Below are 20,593 nucleotides of genomic sequence, written 5' to 3'. Positions count from 1 at the left end.
GACTGCCCTACTTGGGCTTTATGTGCAATTGCTTTTATTCATTTGGGCGAGGCCCATATTGGCGACGTAGTCCATGTCACAATCCAAGCTTATACTTTTTGATTTAGTTATTCATTTCAATAAAATAGAAAGCTTGAAGGCATTAGAAATTAAAATACAAATTAAATTATGCTTGAGGGGTAAGTGTTACAAATAATACTTTTGGGGTAAGTGTTACATGTGGTATACATTAGGGGTGTAAAATGTATTTAATCCTAAAAGAATTGAGGAAAAATAATTTAAAGGGTAAATTACACCAATACCCCTGAGGTATTCTTAAATAACTTTGAGGTCCCTGTGGTACCGATAATTATACTCACCTCCTTGAAACGTAGTTATAAACTCTAATGGGATAATGCATTGGATACGTTATTACAATAGAGTTTCTAATGGACTATTGGTTTCAGGAAGTGGTGGGGACAACAAAGAGTTATGGGTGATTTAAGAAATATTAGCGGAGCCATATCAACCAATTACTCCCCATAACTCTATGTTATCTCCACCACTAGCTAAAAGTAATAGTTCATTAGAACCCTATCGGAATAATCTATCCAATGCATTATCCCGTTAGAGCTTCTAACTACGTTTCAGGGGGTGACTGTAATTATCGATACAATAGGGACCTTAAAATTATTTAAGCATATCTCAGGGGTATGGGTGTAATTTACACTAATTTAAAACAAGAAGAGCTCAAGTAGCTTAATCAAAAGGATATAAATACAGCTGTATTTTAAATCACCATTTGCGAAATTTAGTTTGTATACAAACGTTCACCACCATATCGTGTCATCGCCTGCCGCGGAGACTTCCTTCTCTTAGCGAGCGGCCGTGCTGAGCAATTCCGTCGCCTTCCGCCGCAAAATTCGTAAGATTCCAACACCGATTCATTCACTGTGGTTCGAATTGCATTTGCCCTAATTTTGAGTATTTCTTTAATTATTTGACCGTAGGTGTTAATTATCGTCTGGAGTGAAACTCATACAATTTTGGGTGGGTCTTTAATTTCAAATGAATAAAATGTTTGTTTTTTTTTTCTTCTTTTTTTCTCGTAAAATCAAACTAAGTTAAACAAGGATTATGAATCTCTGAACTGCATTCTTTAATTTCTGGTATCAGTATCTTAACAATAGAATGCGTAATAGCTAACAATTTCCATTCCATTTGCCTCTTATCCTAATTTTTGTCGAGACGGAATTTACGAGAATCAAATTGAATCTAGGTAGAAACACTCGGATCTAACGAATAAGAAGATGATCAAGTCGAGTTTAGACCATTACTTTTTTCGATAAAGAGAAAAGGAATATCCCAGCATTGTGTGGTGTTTGAGTATCACAATTCACACATCGATAAAATTTCAAGAAAGATGGTTTCTGTAATAAGAGATTCTATAACAGAAGAAAATGACGATTCCACGGTTTTGATAACACCAAGGTTCAAATGTACAGATACTTAATCCCACTTCCGAAAATCTGGCTCATGAGTTCAAAGTGCGGTTCTCCATTGTAACGACCATTCTTGAAATGGCTCTGGCAAAAGAAGAAAAAAAAAGCACAGTGTACTTAGGTTAATAGGATATTCAGATTCCAGAAATTATTTAGTGAAATAAACAGCAAGAATGATTAATCGTTTACCTTGCATTTTTCCGTAAGCACTTTCTGATTGCCGTAAAGAAGATTATGCTCCTTGTTCCAGTGTACTCCCTCGTGGCTCAGGATGTCAGAGAAATCTTGGTATCGTTTCCTAAGGTGCTTGAATCTCGACTTGAGAAAACGGTCTGAATAAAACGGACCGAATGCTACACGGAACTTTCGGAACACATAGTTCTGGCTTTCTTCTCTGAAAGTCGAACCAGGTACGTAATGCTTTTCGATCTCCTCTGCCATTATTTTTAGGAAGTGGAACTCGCCTGGTTCTACATATGGAGGCGGCATATTGGCCATCTGTATACGGTAGTTTGTAAGATAAGTATAACTATATATATATATAGCACCTAAAAGAAATAGAGTTCATCGTGTCATAGTATCACATAGAACATAGTTTTCTTGAGATAGACTGCTTTTAAAGAAGATAGTGTCCGTATTTTCGGTTTTCTCTTTCCGCCTAATATTGTTTTTGATTTTTTAAAGCCTAGTTTGTTTTGAGGAGTTCAGTCATGATTTAAACTTGATATGGACAAATTACGGCCACCCCTGAGGTATGGCCAAATTACAAAAAAAACCCTCTTGTTTGGGTAATTACAGCCACCCACCATTTTAAATATTTTTACATAAAATTTATGTAATTCAGTTATTTACCGAACCAAACCAAATCATATATTCAGTTCGGTAAACGGTGGCGTACCGAAATTTCGGTTCGGTTTTGCCGATTTAACATCCCTAAATTTACTTCTGGAGGGGTATTTTTGTAAGATAATACATAGTTGAGGGGTGCTGTAATTACCCAACCAGGAGGAGGTTTTCGTAATTTGACCATAACTCAGTGGGTGGCCGTAATTTGCCCAAACTGATATATGTTCCTCTTTTTCGTAAGATCTGAAAACGCCTAAAGCCCTGGTTAAGTATTAGGAGAAATCGACAACGATGGTAAAAACTGGCAGAAACAGCAAGTTTGAGGTTTTTACGATTGCTGTTTTAAGCAAACATATGCTACTTTTGATGTCCGAGTCCACATAAATGAGCTTTTGGTTAGAAAAAGAATGTTAATCGGACTTAAATACACTAAACAATTATAGGAAATGTCAATGAATCCAATCAACAAATCGATACGTAACAAATGCAAAAGCTGAATGATACGATACATAAACATTGTTGCTACAAGAATAGAATTAGGTACCTTAATACTAGTGTTATAACTTATATGTTCGTCACACTCTCTTTTTGACAAATTAAGACCTTTTATTCACAAATGTCGAAATTGGTTAAACGATAGACAAACCATCTATGTGTTTTGATGTAGATTTATCTTTAGAGTTAATTAGAAAAACGTATAAATAAATTGGGTACATATAAATGTGGAAATAAAATCTAATTGCCGAGAACAAAAGATTGAGATTTAACCTGAATGATTGCGGACTCCAACTCTAGAAAATCGAGAAAGAAGTATATCAGTTACTAACCTTGTTAAACGGAAGACTCTTTGCTAGTTGAATTGAATTACTGAAAGACGGTCTCTGAGAAATGGTAAAATGGTTAATGAAATGAGCAGAGATATGAGGGAACACACAATTGAGTTCTCCGCCTTCTTTTTACCGATTTCTCGAAGGTCTTTGTTTTTTTTTTCTTTTTCCGGGTTTTCGGCACGTTTTTAGTCAGTTACTCTCTTTTTTGTACTTTACGTCTTGCTTTCTGGCGCAATAAAGGCAGTAAGTGGGATTACACGAATTTCAGCCTAATTTGAAAACGAGTAAATTTTTCGACGCTCCTTTCTTAGAAAATACTTGTAGTTTAAATTCTTGTAATCATCGAAAAAATATGTTAATTTAGTACGCAATCTTTGTTTTTTATTTAAAGTAAGGCGTTGTGGTTATTTTTCAATAATCATTAAATTTTTTAGCATTTACTCATTCTGAATTATTTCTTAATATTGGTAGCTATTAGTTACACTTTTATATCTTTTGAGGACAGACAATCGAGGATTTTCATCTTACGATGAGTTCCATTTGAAGCAAAACGGTACGAAATAATTCTTATAAACATGAAAGTAAATTGTTGAGCTATTAGCAGACTATGAAAAATCAATCATTTTGCAGCTGTTGATATAGTCCAGTGTGTTGTGACTTGTGACTGTTGATAAAATGTTGTGGCGGGAGTTTTCTTTGTTTTATTTTTGATTTTTTTGGTTTTTTTTTATGTCGATTTTTTTAAAAGACAATATTAACGATAAATTAGTCTATGGTGCGTGTGCCTAAATGCCTAAATCAGTTGGTGGCTTAGGTTTTTGAGTTCTTCATGCTTTTAACTCGGCCATATTACCCAAACAAGCATGAAGCATTCTCAGACGATGTGGATTTGGATTCGGTCCGATTCACATGAATCCGCAAATCGACACTTACAAAAAATAAGTTTTTTTCGAAAGCGGAAAACTAATTTCAATTTCATTATGAAAGAGTTTGGAAGAGTTGAAAACCGGAATGTAAAAATATGTTCTTGTTGAATGACCATCTCAACCAAAAGCTTAAGCTATTAGTTAAATTTATCATTTAATATTAATATCTCCAATACGCCCCCTCAAGTGTAGTCAAATTACATCTGAAGCCTTGTACTTGAAATATTTGAAAAGAATGTCGGTGGGATTCGAATGCAGAACCTTTTTCATTTGGCATGGCGTTAATACCATTGACAACTTCGATATGAATAACTCCTTCATATCCACAATTGGATCGTCATGAATAACCAACCATCTCAACAAAAAATCTTAAGCCGTTAGTTAAATTTATCATTTAATATTAATATCTCAAATAGTTCCAAAGCCGGATAGTTTCGGATTGAAATTCGGTGAATTTCAAAATTTCCATTTTTTAGTCACCTATAATTTATAAGAAAAAAACAGAACTTGAAATATCTTCCAAAATTAAAATCAAAATGAAAATAAAAAATCTAATATATATTCCAAAATTGTTAAAAAAAAATCGAAAAATTTGGAAATCGGACTTTGTGAATGGAACATATTGTTAAAAAATCTGAAATATTCGATACTCTGTCTCTCTCTCTCTCTCTCTCTAAATATAATAATAATTAATATATATGTATAAATACAGGACCCGGCGATGCCGTATGATTGGCCTTTAATGTACAAAAAATAATACAATCATTAAAAATACAGACCTAATTTTCGTGGGTGTATTGTATTCCCCAGTTTTGTTTGTGCGCATAATCAGCTTCAACTTTTCCCCACCTTCCAGCCAATCAGATTCCACACCGAAACCCCCTTTTGCTCAATCCAATTCTATACATTCGATTCAATTCTTCCGATCGATCTTTTCTTACATTCCTCTCTCAATATGGGCTGTCTCTCTCTATTACCGTCGGAATCTTCAGGTAAGGAAGGACCCACGTTTTTTAATTCTATCAATTTTCTTGATTTTAAAAGATATGACGTCATCCGTATGTTTATGTATTTTCTTGGGCAAATGATTTTTTCAGGTGGGCATTTGGGGTAGACTGAATTTGTTTGGAAAATAATTGATTGGAAAATATCAGAATTTTATTTCTGGGATTTGATCAAGTTGTCACATTTTCAAGTTGGATGGTTGAGCATAAATAAGTTGGTGAAATCCGAGATTTCTGAAAGATTCATTCGATGGATTTGGGTTATTCACATTCGAAACTCGAGAATTCTTGAATATCCTATTCTATTGATTCGGCATGGAATCTCTTCCGGTTGAGGTTGTCGGGAACATACTGTCCCGCCTCGGTGCCGCCCGAGACGTTGTGATAGCATCCGCAACTTGCCGGAAATGGCAAAACGCTTGGAGGAAACATCTCCACACTCTCACTTTCAATTCCAACGATTGGCCTTTGTACCACGAACTCTCCACTAGCAGACTCGAGATACTCATCACCGAAACAATATTCCAAACCAAAGGGCTGCAATGCCTTTCGATAATTATGGATGACGTGGACGAATTTTCTGCTGCTCCGGTTATCGCTTGGCTCATGTACACTCGAGAAACCTTACGCCAGCTTCACTACAATGTGAGGACAACCCCTAATATCAACATGCTCGAGAAGTGCGGTCGTCAAAAGCTCGAAGTCTTGGCCTTGTCTCACAATACAGTTACGGGGGTTGAGCCGTGTTATCAGAAATTCCCACGCCTAAGATCTCTTTCTTTGAGTTACGTGAGTATATCAGCTTTGGATCTGAGCCTTCTTCTTACAGCATGTCCGAAAATCGAAACTTTGAACCTAGTCAGTCTAGATATTGTCATGTCCGATCCACAGGCAATGATGGATTTGAGTAGTAACTCGTTGAAGGATATTTACGTCGAAGCGATTAGCTTGGATAAGTTCATACTCGAGGCTGATAGCCTCGAGAAGTTGCACTTGAAAGACTGCACGCTCGAAGTTTTCGAGCTTGTCGGAAAAGGGATGTTGAGATTCCTGAAGATCGACGACGTCAGCGTCATCCATCTCGATATCGGCGAGAGTGCTGAGAATCTCGAAATTGTCGATGTCAGCAATTTCACGATCATGTGGGCGAAGTTCCACCATATGATCTCACGGTCGTCGAAGTTGAAAAAGCTTAGGCTTTGGGGTGTTGTGTTCGACGACGAGGATGAATTTGTTTACATAGAGACAATTGCTTCGTGCTTTCCTTTACTGAGCCATCTCTCTTTGAATTACGATTTGAGAGAGGCGGCACTTCAGTACGGGTTACAGGGTTCGTTTGTCTTGGAGAATGTGATTGTCTTGGAACTAGGATGGACGGTGATTAGTGACTTTTTTTCGATGTGGGTTTCGGGAATCTTGGAAAGGTGTCCTCGTTTAAGGAAGTTGGTCATACATGGGGTTGTGTCCGAGACGAAAACTCACGAAGAATGTCAGACGTTGGCCAATTTCACTTCGTCCATTGTGAGACTTATGAGGAAGTACCTGCACGTGGAGGTTCAATTTGAATACGAATAGATATATTACTTGCGCTGGCGCATTTGAAGCTTGTACTCGGATACGAGGTACAGAAGCAGGCGGAGATGGTTATTGGTCAGCGGTGATTCTTGATTTTTCTCAGGCAATTTTTGAACTTTAGTGCAGTTGTGGGTTACCGATATTCTTTCCGTGTAAGTTTAGGTTTTGTTTGACTGTTGTGGTTGTTTACTCGTTTTGTTATAATTCTTGAAAAGGAAGAATCTTTGTTTTCTCTTTGCCTTGTCAAGAACTTTCTCGTATCACATATTTTTGCTTCTTTTCTAATATCTATCTATACACACACACACACACACACACACACACACACACACACACACACACACACTCTCATATATGTTGTTCAAATGATACGACGGTCGAGCATCATTTATTATTAGAACAAAGGGTGCTTTGTGTTAGAAAACCATCGACTGCAGAGGTGAAACAGTATCTAAGTTGGGTGAGACTGTTAGGCGAAATTAGTTTGGTGGGACTTCTAGTTAAACAATGTCTACATTAAATAGATCCTAGTTCGGTGCACTATCGATAAAATAAGGTGGTTATAACTTCAAACTGTCTGGCGAAATTAGTGGATAAGACTTGTAGCTAACTTGATTGGTTTCCAAACACATTGAGCAGATCTTCCTAAACCTAATTCAGATTGTTGACGAGTTACAGATTATAGAATTTGAAAGGGCATTTATGTAATTTTCAGAAAATGCTTGTTACTAATAATTATTATTTACCGAGATAGTATTTGTTGGATAGAAAATGAACTGGACAAGAAATATAGGATGATTTTATTGCTTCGGTACTGTTTTTGTTAACTGGCTTCCGGCTTCCGGCTGAGTATCCAATATTATTTTTTCTTATCAATCTTATTCTATTAACCAAGATTGTGGATAAATCTTATGTAGCATGGATATCCTTTTAATGCTTTGCCTTGGATAGAAGCATTTGGATACATATGATCTGGCCCGTAGAACGAAGCTTACCCATAGACGATTCATATGTCAGAAAACGTGCATTTTTACCTATCAAGAAAACCTTAATTCGACCTTGTAGTTTTTGCATTAAAAAAATGTCTCTTCCGGAAGTTTGGGAAGCTTGGAGCTGAAGTTTGCGAAGGTCGATGATGTTTTTTTCTCCCCTGCACGCTGTTAGGTACGTCTCTACACTTTCTGCTGAGATGAAAAGAGGTTAATAGTCAATTACTGCTTGAAAGTTTGAATTAGTACCAACTGCGGCGCATTTTTTTGCCTGTTTATGAGGATGAATCGGTCATACTTTATTGTGCTTATGCAACTGTAAAGCCGAGTTTTCGTGTTTTTTTTTCTTTATTGCCAAGTGATTATTACTTGAATATATATAAACGACACTTACTTGAGATGACTCTTGTACTACTAAGTCTCTGTTCGTTCGAAAATATTCATAACAGATGTGTTTTTAGATAGTGACTGCATTTTTATGTGTTGACATCACCACTTGAATAGATAACAAGTTCTCACACCCTGTCGTTTGAGGCACGAAGCACTCTAATTCGTCAATCGTGTCTCCGTTTTTTTTTTTTTTTTTGGGTACCATAGAAAACAAGTGGTCTATTTAAATGGTGTTGACATTTTGCAGCCAGCATTTGTATATATATAGAGTGATTGTGCTTTTTAGTTAGCATGGACTAAAAATAAAAAAATAAATAAATAAAGTAATTCAAGTTAATGTACTATAGTTCTTCCAATCATATATGTATATATATTTTGGGCAAATTACAGCCACCTTCTGAGGTAAGATCAAATTACGAAAAAATCCCTCTTGACTGGGTAATTACAACAAATCCCCATGTATTGTTTTACACGTCCACTTATACGGTGTCAAATTTATCTACTGAAGGACGGGTTTTTTTCGTAAGACAATATATAATTGAGCGAGGTGGTTGTAATTACCCAGTTATGATGGGATTTTTCGCAATTTTAACATTATCTCAAAGGGGTGGCCGTAATTTGCCTTTTTTTTTTTTTTTTTTTAATTTCTGCATGAAAACAATGAATGTATGACGAGGGCAAACAGAAGAATTATTATCTTTGCTTTTTATTTGTGATAACAATCTAGGAACATTAGATTATTAGGGTGGAGTATATACTAATTACAACAAAATTGGACGATGTCACCATCAGAAATCGAAAGTTCATATAATCATGATATTTTCTGATTTAAATAGTCCTTTAAAATAAGTGAAAAGTATTATTTATTTTTTATTTTATTTTTTCATTAAACAAAAGAATTTGCCGGCAGCAACAATAGATGTCCATCGGGTAAACTCCGTTGTCTTTAGTATTTCGTAACTCACGAGAAATGTAAACTACACTAGCCAAATTCCGTACGTACTAAAAGATTGTTAAATTGTCCATACATTGCCTTTTGAGTGCTCCATGGTGCAACGGCAATTAAAAAATATTAAAAATGTAAATTTGTATGTAATTGAAAATAGAAAATTTGTGAAGACAAAGCTACACGAAACTGACTGAATAATATTTAAATGAGGTGAGGAAGATTTCATATTCCCACAAGATATCGTGCGGCGAAAGAAAACAATAACTATTTAAAATTGACCAATTCTTAGATTGCCAAATCTGATTTGATAGCGAACTGTTAAAAATTTGAAAAGACAAGTAATTATTGTTTCATAAAACTTGGGGATCAAATTTGTTTACACTCTACTCGATTGAATTTTGGAATCCAATTCCAATTCGAAAATATTCGAATTTAGAATTGTACTTTTTTATTTTTATTTTCGATTGTTTTTGGATTTATTTGGAACGGAGTTGGAGTTGTATATAAAATACCGGAAATTCTGATCTTCGGTCTAATTTTAGTTCAGAATATTTCGATTGTTCTTCTACATATATAATATAATTTTGTGATATATTTTGTAATTCCATAATATATGCTTATGTTTCATTTTATATGAAAAATGTATCCGAAGGGTTAAGTAAATTAAAACTTTAGAAAAAATTAATTGTTATTAGAAACTCTTAGTTGCATTTTTTTTCTTATAAGAAAATCTTTGTTTCTATTGTTGTTCCTACATGTGTTTTTAGATTTCCATCGTATTTTCCAGCAAAAATTCAGAAAAGATAGAAAAAATATTATGAAAATTCTCATTATATCCGAATTTGAAACAAGAGAGTACCAAAATTCCGCGATTTCCAGGCCTTCCGAAATCATAATGAACTTTTTGCATTTCGGTTTTTTTGGAATAAAAATTAGAATCCATTTTCTACTTCAAAAAGAATTAGAAATCCTTCGAAACAAAAATTTCCGATTCGTTCGTTCCGATTTCCACCCCTAATCAAAGTGTATATATATTAAATTATATTAATTTGGATCTGTGTTTCTGTACATAAAAGATGATAATATATTATATAAAAGGTATATCATAAACTAAACTTATTCGGTTTCTCGAGCAGCCTCAACTTTCTAATAGTTTATAGTGATTTTTCTTTTTCTTTTTCTTTTTTTTTTTTGTGATAACAAATAGGTTAATACAACACACAAATTGATACAATTAAGTAATCGATAAAGACTAGACAATGCTGATGATAGTGTTGATCGTGACTGAAATTTTGAAATCACATGGAAACAAAGCCAATTAAAGAGCCGTCCATCGGATATATCGAATCGAAAAAAAGAACCGTTGGCAAAATTCCAAATTTTTTTGGACGTGAAAAATCAATTCCAATTCAGTTAAAAATAATCATAAATAGGATCAAAATTTTTTATAGTCACAACATATAAAATGTACAATAATATTTATATTGTTAGTGTAAACTTTCGAAAATCGAATCGAAAATCTCATATATATTCCAATTTCGAAGAAAAAAATAAAAATCAGGTGCTTGGAATTTAAAATGAAAAATATTATTTCAAAATTGAATCGAAATTGGCGAAAATCAAAAGTGTTGTCCCAATTTTCGGACCCTAGTAGGGACTAAAAAAATTGACCATGTCTGCCATCTACCATTCCAATTGATTTAAGATTAAACAATGTCACAACTTGTCACACTAGTGTTCAAATCTCACAAGTAATAAAAATACTAAAAATATGTATATATGTATATATAGTAATAGAAATACTTTAGACTTACATTTTCTTTGCCACCACCATTTTTATAATACAAACACCTTTATCCAGTGTTCATTATTTTTTTCCCATCTTCTAGAAAAGTCCACTTATACATATCCCAGCAACTTGCTTTACTTCTCATTCCCTTCAAAAAAAATACCTATAAGATAATCAATCCATCCAATCCATGATTACTAATCAATCCACCATTCCGAAACCCGAAAAACAGATCAGGAGATTTCAATCCCACCACCACCACCACCACCACAACATGGTTGAATTCGACGGGATCGGCCACCTCCCACGCGATCTCGTCATCGAGATCCTCACGCGCCTCCCCTCCAAAGACCTCTGCAGGCTGAGGTGCGTCTCGCAGTCGTGGCGGAGCCTCCTCACCCGCGACGCCGATTTCATGTCCCGCCACGTGGAGCTTTCGAAGCAGAAGCCCCTCCTCCTCGTCCGGCGGTACATCTCCGACGGGACCGGCGAGCTCAACAACAGCAAAATCACCGTCGAGCTGACCTCCATGGACCTCCGCGGCGAGGTCACCGACAAGTTCACCAGGGTCATCGACGGCGCCGTGCACGCGTTCGTCACGTGCGGCCCCCTGAGCATCCTGTGCTGTATGTTCTCCATGTACGTCTGCAACCCCAGCATCCAGCAGGTGGCGCGTGTGCCCTTCCGCTCCAACACGCGCCTCTACAACGTCGGATTCGGCTACCTCCCGGCCACGAAACAGTACAAAATCGTGCACATGTTCTGCCGCTCGCTCGTCGGGAACGGGAAAATGGGGTGCGAGATTTTCTCGTTCGGTACCCAAACCGGTGTCGGATCCGGGTCGTGGAGGACAATCGGGGACTGCCCGTTCAGCGCGTGGACCGACGAGTACCCGGTGTGCGTGAACGGAATCATCTACTGGGCGCTCTCTTCCGGGTGGAAGGACAAGTCCATTCTCTCTCTAGATTTAGAGAGAGAGGAATTCAGCAGCATTTCGTACCCAACACACGAATCGAAAAAATACAGCTTCTTGGAGTACATTGGGCTAATGGGTTCGCTCTGTGTCGTCGGTTTTTCTGCGGAAGCTTCGACTATGGATATATGGATGCTGAGGGGGAATAAGAAGAAGAAGAAGAACAACGAGAATTGGTCAGTGGAGTACAGTATTAATCTGTACCCTCTGTGTCCGAAGTTTTTGATTCCGTCAGATGATCAGGCCGACGAAATATTGGTCCATATGGAGCAAAAGGATCTTATTTGTTATAGCCTCAAGAATCGGACTTCGGAGAAAATCGAGTACTATCGGGCTATGAAGACTTACAATAAGCCGTGTTTGTATTACGATAGTCTTATTCCTATGCTTACAAATGGTGTTTGAAAACGGTTTGATCGACTTTGTGGATTTGGCGATTTGGGAGTATAGGGATTGAATAACCGGAAGTTTGTTCTTCGCTCTTTTTTCGTTTTCGATTTTTTCTTTTTTCGTTTAGTGGTAATAATTCAGGCACTTATCAGGCAGCATTGATTATCTGAAGAAGGTTTCTTCTTTTTCGTGCTTGAATGGATATGCTTCTCTTGCAGTTAACATAACAGAGAAATTTGCATCTTTTTTTTACAGTTTGATTGATGAATTGAGTTTTCTTGCTGTAAATTCGTTTTGGATAATAATCAATGTTTTCTCTTCGATTTGTTTCATTACAGAGACCTCATCTCATTTCTATGATCCCTGTATTTTTTTTAATTTTTTTTTTTGTGTCACAAGCATACAGCAGCAATGTTTAGATACGTTTTTTGAGTTATTTTCATTTTATTTTGGTGAAATATGTTTTTAGTGAATAATTGGAAAACAAAAGTACTATCTCTTTATGATTTGAAATGAGACACTTATTAGTGGCAAATTAATGTTAAAACGTGTACAGGAAACTGTATAGTAAGAGAAAAATTTGAAAATAAAGTGATATCTATTTGTTTATAGTGAAAATATATTTTTATGTAGCAGTCAAATCTTTTTTACAGTACCAGATAGCAGTTTGCTCCAAACTTGGCACAGTAAGGATGTGGCTGTCAGGATTCGATCATAGGTCTTTGCTCTAATTTACCATCCCAAAATGAGTTGAGCTACACCTATGCGGATTATTGTAATTTGTACCGGTTACAGATAAATTTTTGTTTTGAGAACTTTGTTTAGAAATCTTGACTAACACGAATTTGTTTCGAGAAGAATTAAAGTGAAACGAAAACGTAAGACAACATGACGGACTCACGACTATAAAAGTAGAAAAACAGAGCACGGAGAGTTTGAAACTCTCCTCATGTGAAATTGTTTTAATGGCAATTGCATTACCATTTCTAAGTTGTGACTAGAGCAACAAAAATGGACAGCAGGTCATTTTGGACTTTTTACATTATAGTAACATGGTACTGACGAAAATCGTCTGACACAAATGTTTCTATAAATGGCAGATACATATTACATAGTTGACTCTATTCAGTGCTATCTTTGTTTTTTCTGCCAGGAGTTTAAGATAAGATCTTAGCTGTAATCTATTTTTTTTTTTAAATCGGATTTTCTTAAAAAATTATATTCGATCTTCATTCGATAATAACGGATAAACAATCTAATCATTTGATCCTTTTTCTTACACATATCTAATATTTTGTTATTCTATTTGATCTTTTTTCTAACTCATATCTAACATTTTGTTATTCAATTTTTTTATTCTTTTGCTGATCATGCTCGAACATGTACATACTTTTACATATAGATATCTAAGACTGTGAACGAGGCGAGCTCGCATGTTTTGGAAGGTTCGAGCTCAAATTCGACTATTTAAACTAGAACTCGAGCTCGACGAGTAGAAATTTTCGGGCTCGAACTCGCATGAGTTTTGGTGAGATGGAGCTTTAAAAATAATAATATTTTTAACAACAATAATAATAATAATAATAATAATAATAATAATAATAATAATAATAATAATAATAATAATTATTATTATTATTATTATTATTATTATTATGATTATTATTATATTACTGTATAATATATAAAATAAAATAAATAATATAAAAAAATAAGAAGCTCGTGAGCTGGTGGCTGCTGTCGAACAACTGTAATCGGTTTTGAGATAAAGATAGAAATATCCGAGCTCCAGTTCGAGCTTTTGTCGAGTTGGCTCATCAAGTAGGATATGTATTCCCACACGTTCTTGTAAGAAACAAAGAAATAAAAAAGAACCACACCACCTATGTATATGTAAACTCTCCAAACATGTGATTAACCTTTAGAAAGGCATACAAACACATCAACATTATATATTCTGTACTCTTATCTATATAGCAATACAACTCTAAAATCTAATCTTTAAGCTCATATAATACATATATATTATATACTTCTGCCCCAGCTACATCTACCAAGAAGAACGAAACGAAGCGTACCGATACATTGGGCCAGTTAACTCACTTGGTTCTGTTAGTAAAACTCGACAAACTCATGTAGTATCATATTAAATCGACGGGTGAAGTTTGATTTAGTAGCTACAACTTGAACTCCTCCTCATTCCTCTTAATTTCTCCTTCGCCATTTGAGCCTTCGACTTCACCTTCGTTTCTACTTTTACTTCCTCACACAACTGCAAAAAAAAAAAAACATAAAAACTCGATACAAACACATATCCAAATACAATTTGTAATCGGGAAGAAAAAGACAGATAAGAGAGTACCTGTTGCCTCCTTTTCCTTACGAACTCAGCCTGATCAAGATAACAAAAAGTTAGGTACCATGCATTAGACTTTTTGATTTATTTAAGGCTCGTTTGGTTTCTAAAACGAGATTAGCCAAGATAAGATTAATTATCGGACTAACCAAATATCGGGTACGGCCCGATTATTTAATTAATAACGACTGATCTTCCAAACGAAAAACGAGGCCTTGGTAGGCGAAATCATATATATATATATGCATGTAGAAAGCATCAACATGATTACCATAGCTTGTTTAAGCTGCGCATTCTCTTCCTTCAATTGGTTCAACTCTGCTTCAAGTTCAACCGTGTAAGCCTGCCGCACACACACAACAAACATTCAAACGAAATTCGTACGTACAATCCAATTATCATCATCAATACGCAATACAAATTAATCTAGCAACAAAAGTTAATTAATTAATTAAACCTGCTTCCTCGCCCTAGATCGTGCAGCAGACTCCCGATTCTTGATCATCCTCCTTTGCCGCCTCTCCACCACCTTCTCCACCGGACCATCTATAATCCGCTTCCTCCCTCCACCTCTCAAATTATCCAATCCAAACTGATTCCCACTATCCACCTGTGCAAGTGTTTGATAAGATGCCACATCCACACATCCGGGCCCCACAGCCGTTATTGGCCTAGCACCGAAACTGGGCCCCACTGGATACATCGGCTGCTGAGGTGGCGGCGGTGGAGGGGCGGCGAAGGGCGGAGAAACATTCTGCCCCCTGACGACTCCCGCCCGGACCAAGAAATCCTCCAGAGTCATTTCGCCGAAGGTCGTCCGTCTCTGAGAGGAGCTGTGATTGCCTACACGTGCGTGACTCTCGCTACGGTGTGGGTGAGTGGTTTTGTGGATTTCGGACCATACTTGGTCGACGGTCTTCCGAGACAGAGGCTCCGGCACTTCGAGGGAGCCTTGCCTTGTTAAGGCGGGCCCCGCCTTCAGTGGCGTTTTCTTTTCGTGGCCTCCTTGTTGGGGAATCAACTGCTGCTGCGTCATCATCGTGTGGTTTTCTTGATTTTCTTCGGCGGTGAAAATGCTGTTGAGGAATTCGTCCATGTTCATCGAACCGAAATTCTTGCCGCTTTCGCAGAGCGTGTGCTGGAACTCGTCTAGGGTGAGGGAGTATATCGAGGAAGATTGTCTACCCAACGACGGGCTTGTGTTACTAGTGTGTTGTACTCGTTGTTCTCCTTTTGTAATAAAATCGGAATCCTTATTGATCATTTTCATCCTTTTTTTTTTTTTGTCTGAAATTAATCTACAAATTAGAAGGCAAATTAGATGAATGAATATTCACTATCTTGAATTCTTAGGGGTTAAATTAAATATCCCTAGCACAAATTAATTAAGTAGCTCATACACTCAAATTAAAGCATTTGATCTGTTTTTGTATCTATTTACATATACTTACAAAATCAAAACATTGGTACTACTACTACCCTTAATACTTAATTTGTAGCAAGAACAGGGGTCAAATATATATAAATTAAGCGGTAGGGTTATATATATATATATATATATATATATATATATATATAACTGAATTAAGATGAACTCGTAACTGAAAACATAAAAGATTAATTAATTACCGTTTTTTTCTTAATAAAAATCCGACAAGCTACCAAAATTGTCTCCACAAGCCTTCAGGAAAGCATGCATGTGTGTGAGGAGGATAGATACATGTGTATGTGTATCTATATGTAGAGAGAGAGAGAGGGAGGTAGAGAGAGAGAGAGAGAGAGAGAGCGCATCCACTTTTCCAACAGTAGCTTGTCCAGAGTGGTTTTGTTGCAGGGGTAAATAAATACTGATGTGAAGGTGGTTGATGTGTTCGGGCCCGGCAGATGAAGAATTTGGGCCAGGAATCAACTGCGGCCCATTTAAGAGAGAGAGAGAGAGAGTGTGTGCTTTTGCATGGCTGATTGACACGTGTTGGACAAGTGTCTTCACTGCAATTCTTAAGGCAGTGTCCGGAGTTCTACTAGGTTTACACGTGTCTTCTTGCATCTCTTTGTTACATAAATCGCACGTGCGGAACTGGGTTGGCTGGTCTACTGATTTCAGCTCATAACCAAGGCCAATATAATCAGGTTGCTGGATAAAACAAAAGAAGCATAATATTTATTATTTAATATAGGATAAATTACGGTCACACGTGCGGTAGTTTCTTATGTTTAGATAATTATAATTACCCCTCAATTATAATTTATTTGACACATTCACTCGTAAGTGTTAAATTTAGGGAAATCTTTTAGATTATATGAAATATTTTCCAGTTTGTACCCATAATACCCCATTCCAGTTCTACAAACAAGATGATCATAAGATGTGTCTCTTGGTTTCTAAATATCAAATTATGGAGCATCAGAAATTATATTTTTACATAAAATGAGTTTAAACTAGAGAACATTCCACAGAATTTAAAATAATCTGTTGAATTTGACACTATAAGGATGATGTGTATAAAAAAAAATTCATAGTTGAAGGATATGGTAGTAATTACCCAAACATAAAGAAGTTTTTCATAATTTAACCTTACTTCGAATGGTTGTATACCCTATATAATAACTCTGAGCCATAACCTTTTTTACTCTATATTTTATAAGCTGGGTCGTTGAACAAAGCGTGCTAATACTATAATACATACTGATATGCTAAATCTCACACCAATTTTACCAAATCATACATACAATTGAAAATTTTTCTCAATAAAATCTTATATTTTCCTTCCTCACCCTTCTTTTTTCCCTATTTTTTTCACAAAATTACACACTAAAAACGTCCATATCATTCCAAGTTCGAATTTGAGAAAAAAAATTCATGTGTTCAAACTAAAATGAAGTTGGAATTTGAGAAAAAAAAATCGAATTAATATGAATTTAAATAATTAAAAAGGCATAATGAAATTGAAAAATATTAAATAAACCTAAACTCACTTTTTAAGATTATTTACGTGAAAGATTAATGAATTTTGAGTGACTTGGAAAAAATCATCATAGAAAAAAGATAGAGAGAATATAAGTAGAGAGACATTTTTTTTTAATTTATGTGTGAGATTTAGTAAATTTTAGTGTTGGATTTAGCATGCCCCTAATACATATTACACTTTTTTTTCTTTTCTTTTTATTAATTATGAAAGAACTCACATTTCTTTTCTACATTCTTTCGTATAATAACTTGCAAAATATATGAGAGGCGTAAATTTCGCTAGACTAATCATGTGTGACTAATTCGACCTAGCTATCGTTCATAAGAGAATTCGAATTTTGATCAACTGACACAAACTCACTTACTCCAACCGCTAGATCATCCATGTTGAACTACACTTGTACATGTTGTAGTTACCAATTGCTGTACAAAAACAATATTTATATTCATTGTGTATATGTTGTTACTTGTTACATACATGTTTCATTTATTAAAAGAAAAACAAAGAGCTGGATAAACGAGTCTCCAATTAAACAAAGAAATTAATAAACTCATAAAATTGGAGCTCAATGTCAATGCTCAATCCAATTGTTGGAAAAATAATATAATAATATATCCGACCCTTGTTTATTTATTTATTTTGATTCATTTTGGCAATATCCGACTCTTATTAAGTTGGCCCAAATAGCTGTGCTTGTACACAACTTGGTCACGTGCTCAATCTATATTATTTATTTAGAATGTTATTATTTTATAAATTGGGCACATAGTTCTTTGTATTGCTGATTTTATTAATTTAAATCGCTCTTAAAAAAAATATTTATTTAAAAAAAAAAAAACAAACTCAACTAGTAAATTATTTATAAGTCTATAACTTATAAATAATTACAATCAAAATTGATCGTATCAGAATAAGCTCTTCCGGTTCGATTTTTTTTTTGGAAGTGAAAAAATAATTTCAATCAAAATTGGAATGAAAAAACTTTTTTCAAAATCGAATTTTTTTTGGATAGGAATCAGTTTGACTTCGAAATTTTCTGTTTTTTTTTTTTTTGAGTAAATTCAAGTCAATTACAATGGGAAGTAGGGAATCTAGTTAGGAAAAAAAATTGGAATTTTTGGATTATTTTCAGAACTTAAAACCGGATCAGAAATCAGGATCTCATATATATTCTAATTAGGATCCGAATAGTTTCGGAAAAATCGAAACTCGGAGTTTGGGTATTCAGATTGAAAAGTATTGTTCCAAAATTGAAAATTTTCAGATCGGAATCGACGAAAATCGAAATTACATTCCAATTTTCACCTCTAGCTCTTGCACATGACTTCCACATGCTAGGGGTTAGGAATTTAGTTTTTTTTTTTTTTTTTTTAATTCAAATATAATAATTGTTTATAATGTTTAGTAATATGCAATTAATGTTTGCCCTAAATTTGTTTTTTGAAAAATCTCATAAATAGCCCCATATTGCTTACAAAAAATTAGTCTCATTTATATATCCGGACTCCCATGTTTTGCCCTCCAATAGTTTTGTAACCTTGTTCTCATTTTAAGCTTTTTATACTTTCATACAAACAAATGTAGACATTAATCATAAACTTCAGTCACCACATTAACCACAAAACTCAACAAACAAGCATGACAAAACAATCAAACATGACAAAACAATCAAGACAGCAAACATCATCAACATGCAAGAAACGCAAACCCAAATATTTGCCGTACGTGTTTATTGAGTCTTTCCGATCATCCTTTAAAACATGCACAATGCACGTAATATTGTTGCGATTACATTACAACACGAAAATGGTTCTTTACTCTGTTTTCTTAATGAAGGATTCTTTTGTCTTTAAAAATCCCAGGGAGTACTTTTACCTATATCCTAACTATGCGGTGTCCTCATTCTAATAGATTTAGGTTCGGGGTACTCTTACTAAATAACCCGAAAAAGGGGAAAATAAAAAATAATCATTTGCAAATTTGAAACCACGAAAATGCCATGTGATCTCGAACTCATGCAATGAGGGGATTTTAATAAATTAATAAATAAAAAATCGTTAAAATTAGACACAACAATAGATAAAATTCATCCACGAAAAGAAGCTTTAAAACCGAAGAACGAGCTAAGAGGAGATACATAAACCTGGTTATAAAAGACAACTATGAAGGGCCTTCATTTCCATCAAGCTACAAGTGCTCGTATGACGGAATTGCCCTTCCATCAATTTTTTTTTTTAACCATATATCTTCTAAAGAGCTTATAAGTTATTAAATATCTTATATATAGAAAAATCACCAAACACGCCTTTTTATTTTTTTTTTATTTTTTGAGGAAATAGAAACATAATATTCATTCCATCATTTCAGAGGACACAATATATAGCCATGATTACAGTTGGTAAAGAATTCATATTACAAGGGCCATATTTTGACAGCAGTTTCATGAGCTGCCATTCCGCAGAGTATAACACATGTGTTAATGTCCTCGATGATAGTATCATAGTCAGCTCGATCCGGAGCTCGAAACCCCTTCAACGGCTGCTATTACTGAGAGGTAATCCCCTTCTAAAATGATTTTTCTATGGATATATTAACATATTATTTTAGATTAGCATTTAGTACTTTTAACTTTAATTTTTGAGTTTTAATATATTGCCATAAAAGCACTAGACAAATCATGAAAACAATATTTTTTTAATTTAGTTTTAATATAATTAAAATTAAGTACGCGATATACAAGCAAATATGAAGAGCTAATGCATATTGTAAGGTGACACTGGTATTCGAACAGCCAATCGTGAAGCGAACATTTACGCGTACGTAATCTCCAAGAATCATGGGTTACGAGGATTGTTGTTGTTATTAATTGTTAAACGGTGAGAGAGGGCTATAAGCACAAAAAAACTTCTAATGGTTGAAGAGCTCGTTGGATTGGAGACAAAGTAGAAAGATGAAGAGTCAGTTATTTCTATGCTACATGCATTCGGTGAAGGTTACACAGGATTACACACTAATGTGGATGTATATATGTGTTGTTGTGCTCAGGGCCGGCTCAAGCCCATATGGGGCCCTAGACAAATATTTTTTTTGGGGGCCTTATATTATTTTTTTTAATTTAAAATTAAA

At 35.1% G+C, this 20,593-nt stretch overlaps 4 protein-coding genes and 1 long non-coding RNA gene across 6 annotated transcripts; 3 read left to right on the top strand and 2 right to left on the bottom strand.

The window, feature by feature from the left end:
- Positions 1 to 768: 768 nt before the first annotated feature.
- On the top strand, positions 769 to 3,993 carry LOC148767297 (uncharacterized). The gene is made up of 2 exons (XR_016033741.1): positions 769 to 904; positions 1,732 to 3,993. It is a non-coding gene; the product is annotated as an uncharacterized LOC148767297 (long non-coding RNA).
- LOC105960083 (uncharacterized) lies at positions 1,299 to 3,297 on the bottom strand. 2 transcript variants are annotated; one of them, XM_012984254.2, is made up of 3 exons: positions 3,155 to 3,297; positions 1,671 to 1,979; positions 1,299 to 1,565 (listed from the first exon to the last, which is right to left on the bottom strand). In XM_012984254.2, exons 2-3 carry the CDS (start codon positions 1,977 to 1,979, stop codon positions 1,473 to 1,475), a joined length of 402 nt encoding a protein of 133 aa, XP_012839708.1. In that variant the 5' UTR covers positions 3,155 to 3,297; the 3' UTR covers positions 1,299 to 1,472. The 2 variants fall into 2 exon arrangements, with proteins under 2 accessions (XP_012839708.1, XP_088679874.1); XM_088823748.1 differs by having other exon boundaries at positions 3,096 to 3,237.
- Positions 3,994 to 4,803: 810 nt separating the features above from the next.
- LOC105960081 (F-box/RNI-like superfamily protein) lies at positions 4,804 to 6,947 on the top strand. The gene is made up of 2 exons (XM_012984252.2): positions 4,804 to 5,075; positions 5,181 to 6,947. Exon 2 carries the CDS (start codon positions 5,403 to 5,405, stop codon positions 6,660 to 6,662), a length of 1,260 nt encoding a protein of 419 aa, XP_012839706.1. The 5' UTR covers positions 4,804 to 5,075; positions 5,181 to 5,402; the 3' UTR covers positions 6,663 to 6,947.
- Positions 6,948 to 10,698: 3,751 nt separating this feature from the next.
- Positions 10,699 to 12,462, top strand: LOC105960082 (F-box protein At3g07870). The gene has a single exon (XM_012984253.2). The coding sequence runs from the start codon at positions 10,970 to 10,972 to the stop codon at positions 12,155 to 12,157; it is 1,188 nt and encodes a 395-aa protein (XP_012839707.2). The 5' UTR covers positions 10,699 to 10,969; the 3' UTR covers positions 12,158 to 12,462.
- A 1,591-nt stretch (positions 12,463 to 14,053) lies between these two features.
- Positions 14,054 to 16,314, bottom strand: ABI5 (Basic-leucine zipper (bZIP) transcription factor family protein). Its single transcript, XM_088823924.1, has 5 exons — positions 16,128 to 16,314; positions 14,956 to 15,796; positions 14,770 to 14,841; positions 14,505 to 14,534; positions 14,054 to 14,414 (listed from the first exon to the last, which is right to left on the bottom strand). The coding sequence occupies exons 2-5, from the start codon at positions 15,766 to 15,768 to the stop codon at positions 14,313 to 14,315; spliced, it is 1,017 nt and encodes a 338-aa protein (XP_088680050.1). The 5' UTR covers positions 15,769 to 15,796; positions 16,128 to 16,314; the 3' UTR covers positions 14,054 to 14,312.
- Positions 16,315 to 20,593: the final 4,279 nt, after the last annotated feature.

This window comes from Erythranthe guttata, chromosome 10 (assembly GCF_056151865.1).
Source record: "Erythranthe guttata isolate IM_541 chromosome 10, IM_541, whole genome shotgun sequence".
Classification (NCBI taxonomy): Eukaryota; Viridiplantae; Streptophyta; class Magnoliopsida; order Lamiales; family Phrymaceae; genus Erythranthe; species Erythranthe guttata.
Note: the sequence above shows the minus strand (reverse complement) of the source record. Positions and strands in the feature narration are given on the sequence as shown.

Excerpts from the sequence above, each read along its gene's own strand:
- LOC105960083 (XM_012984254.2), bottom strand. The coding sequence starts at position 1,979 with ATGGCCAATATGCCGCCTCCATATGTAGAACCAGGCGAGTTCCACTTC. Across the intron at positions 1,566-1,670 it reads TGCTTACGGAAAAATGCAAG|AGCCATTTCAAGAATGGTCG; the intron begins GTAAACGATTAA and ends TTCTTTTGCCAG.
- LOC105960081 (XM_012984252.2), top strand. The coding sequence starts at position 5,403 with ATGGAATCTCTTCCGGTTGAGGTTGTCGGGAACATACTGTCCCGCCTC.
- LOC105960082 (XM_012984253.2), top strand. The coding sequence starts at position 10,970 with ATGATTACTAATCAATCCACCATTCCGAAACCCGAAAAACAGATCAGG.
- ABI5 (XM_088823924.1), bottom strand. The coding sequence starts at position 15,768 with ATGAAAATGATCAATAAGGATTCCGATTTTATTACAAAAGGAGAACAA. Across the intron at positions 14,842-14,955 it reads GATCTAGGGCGAGGAAGCAG|GCTTACACGGTTGAACTTGA; the intron begins GTTTAATTAATT and ends TGTGTGCGGCAG. Across the intron at positions 14,535-14,769 it reads CGCAGCTTAAACAAGCTATG|GCTGAGTTCGTAAGGAAAAG; the intron begins GTAATCATGTTG and ends TATCTTGATCAG.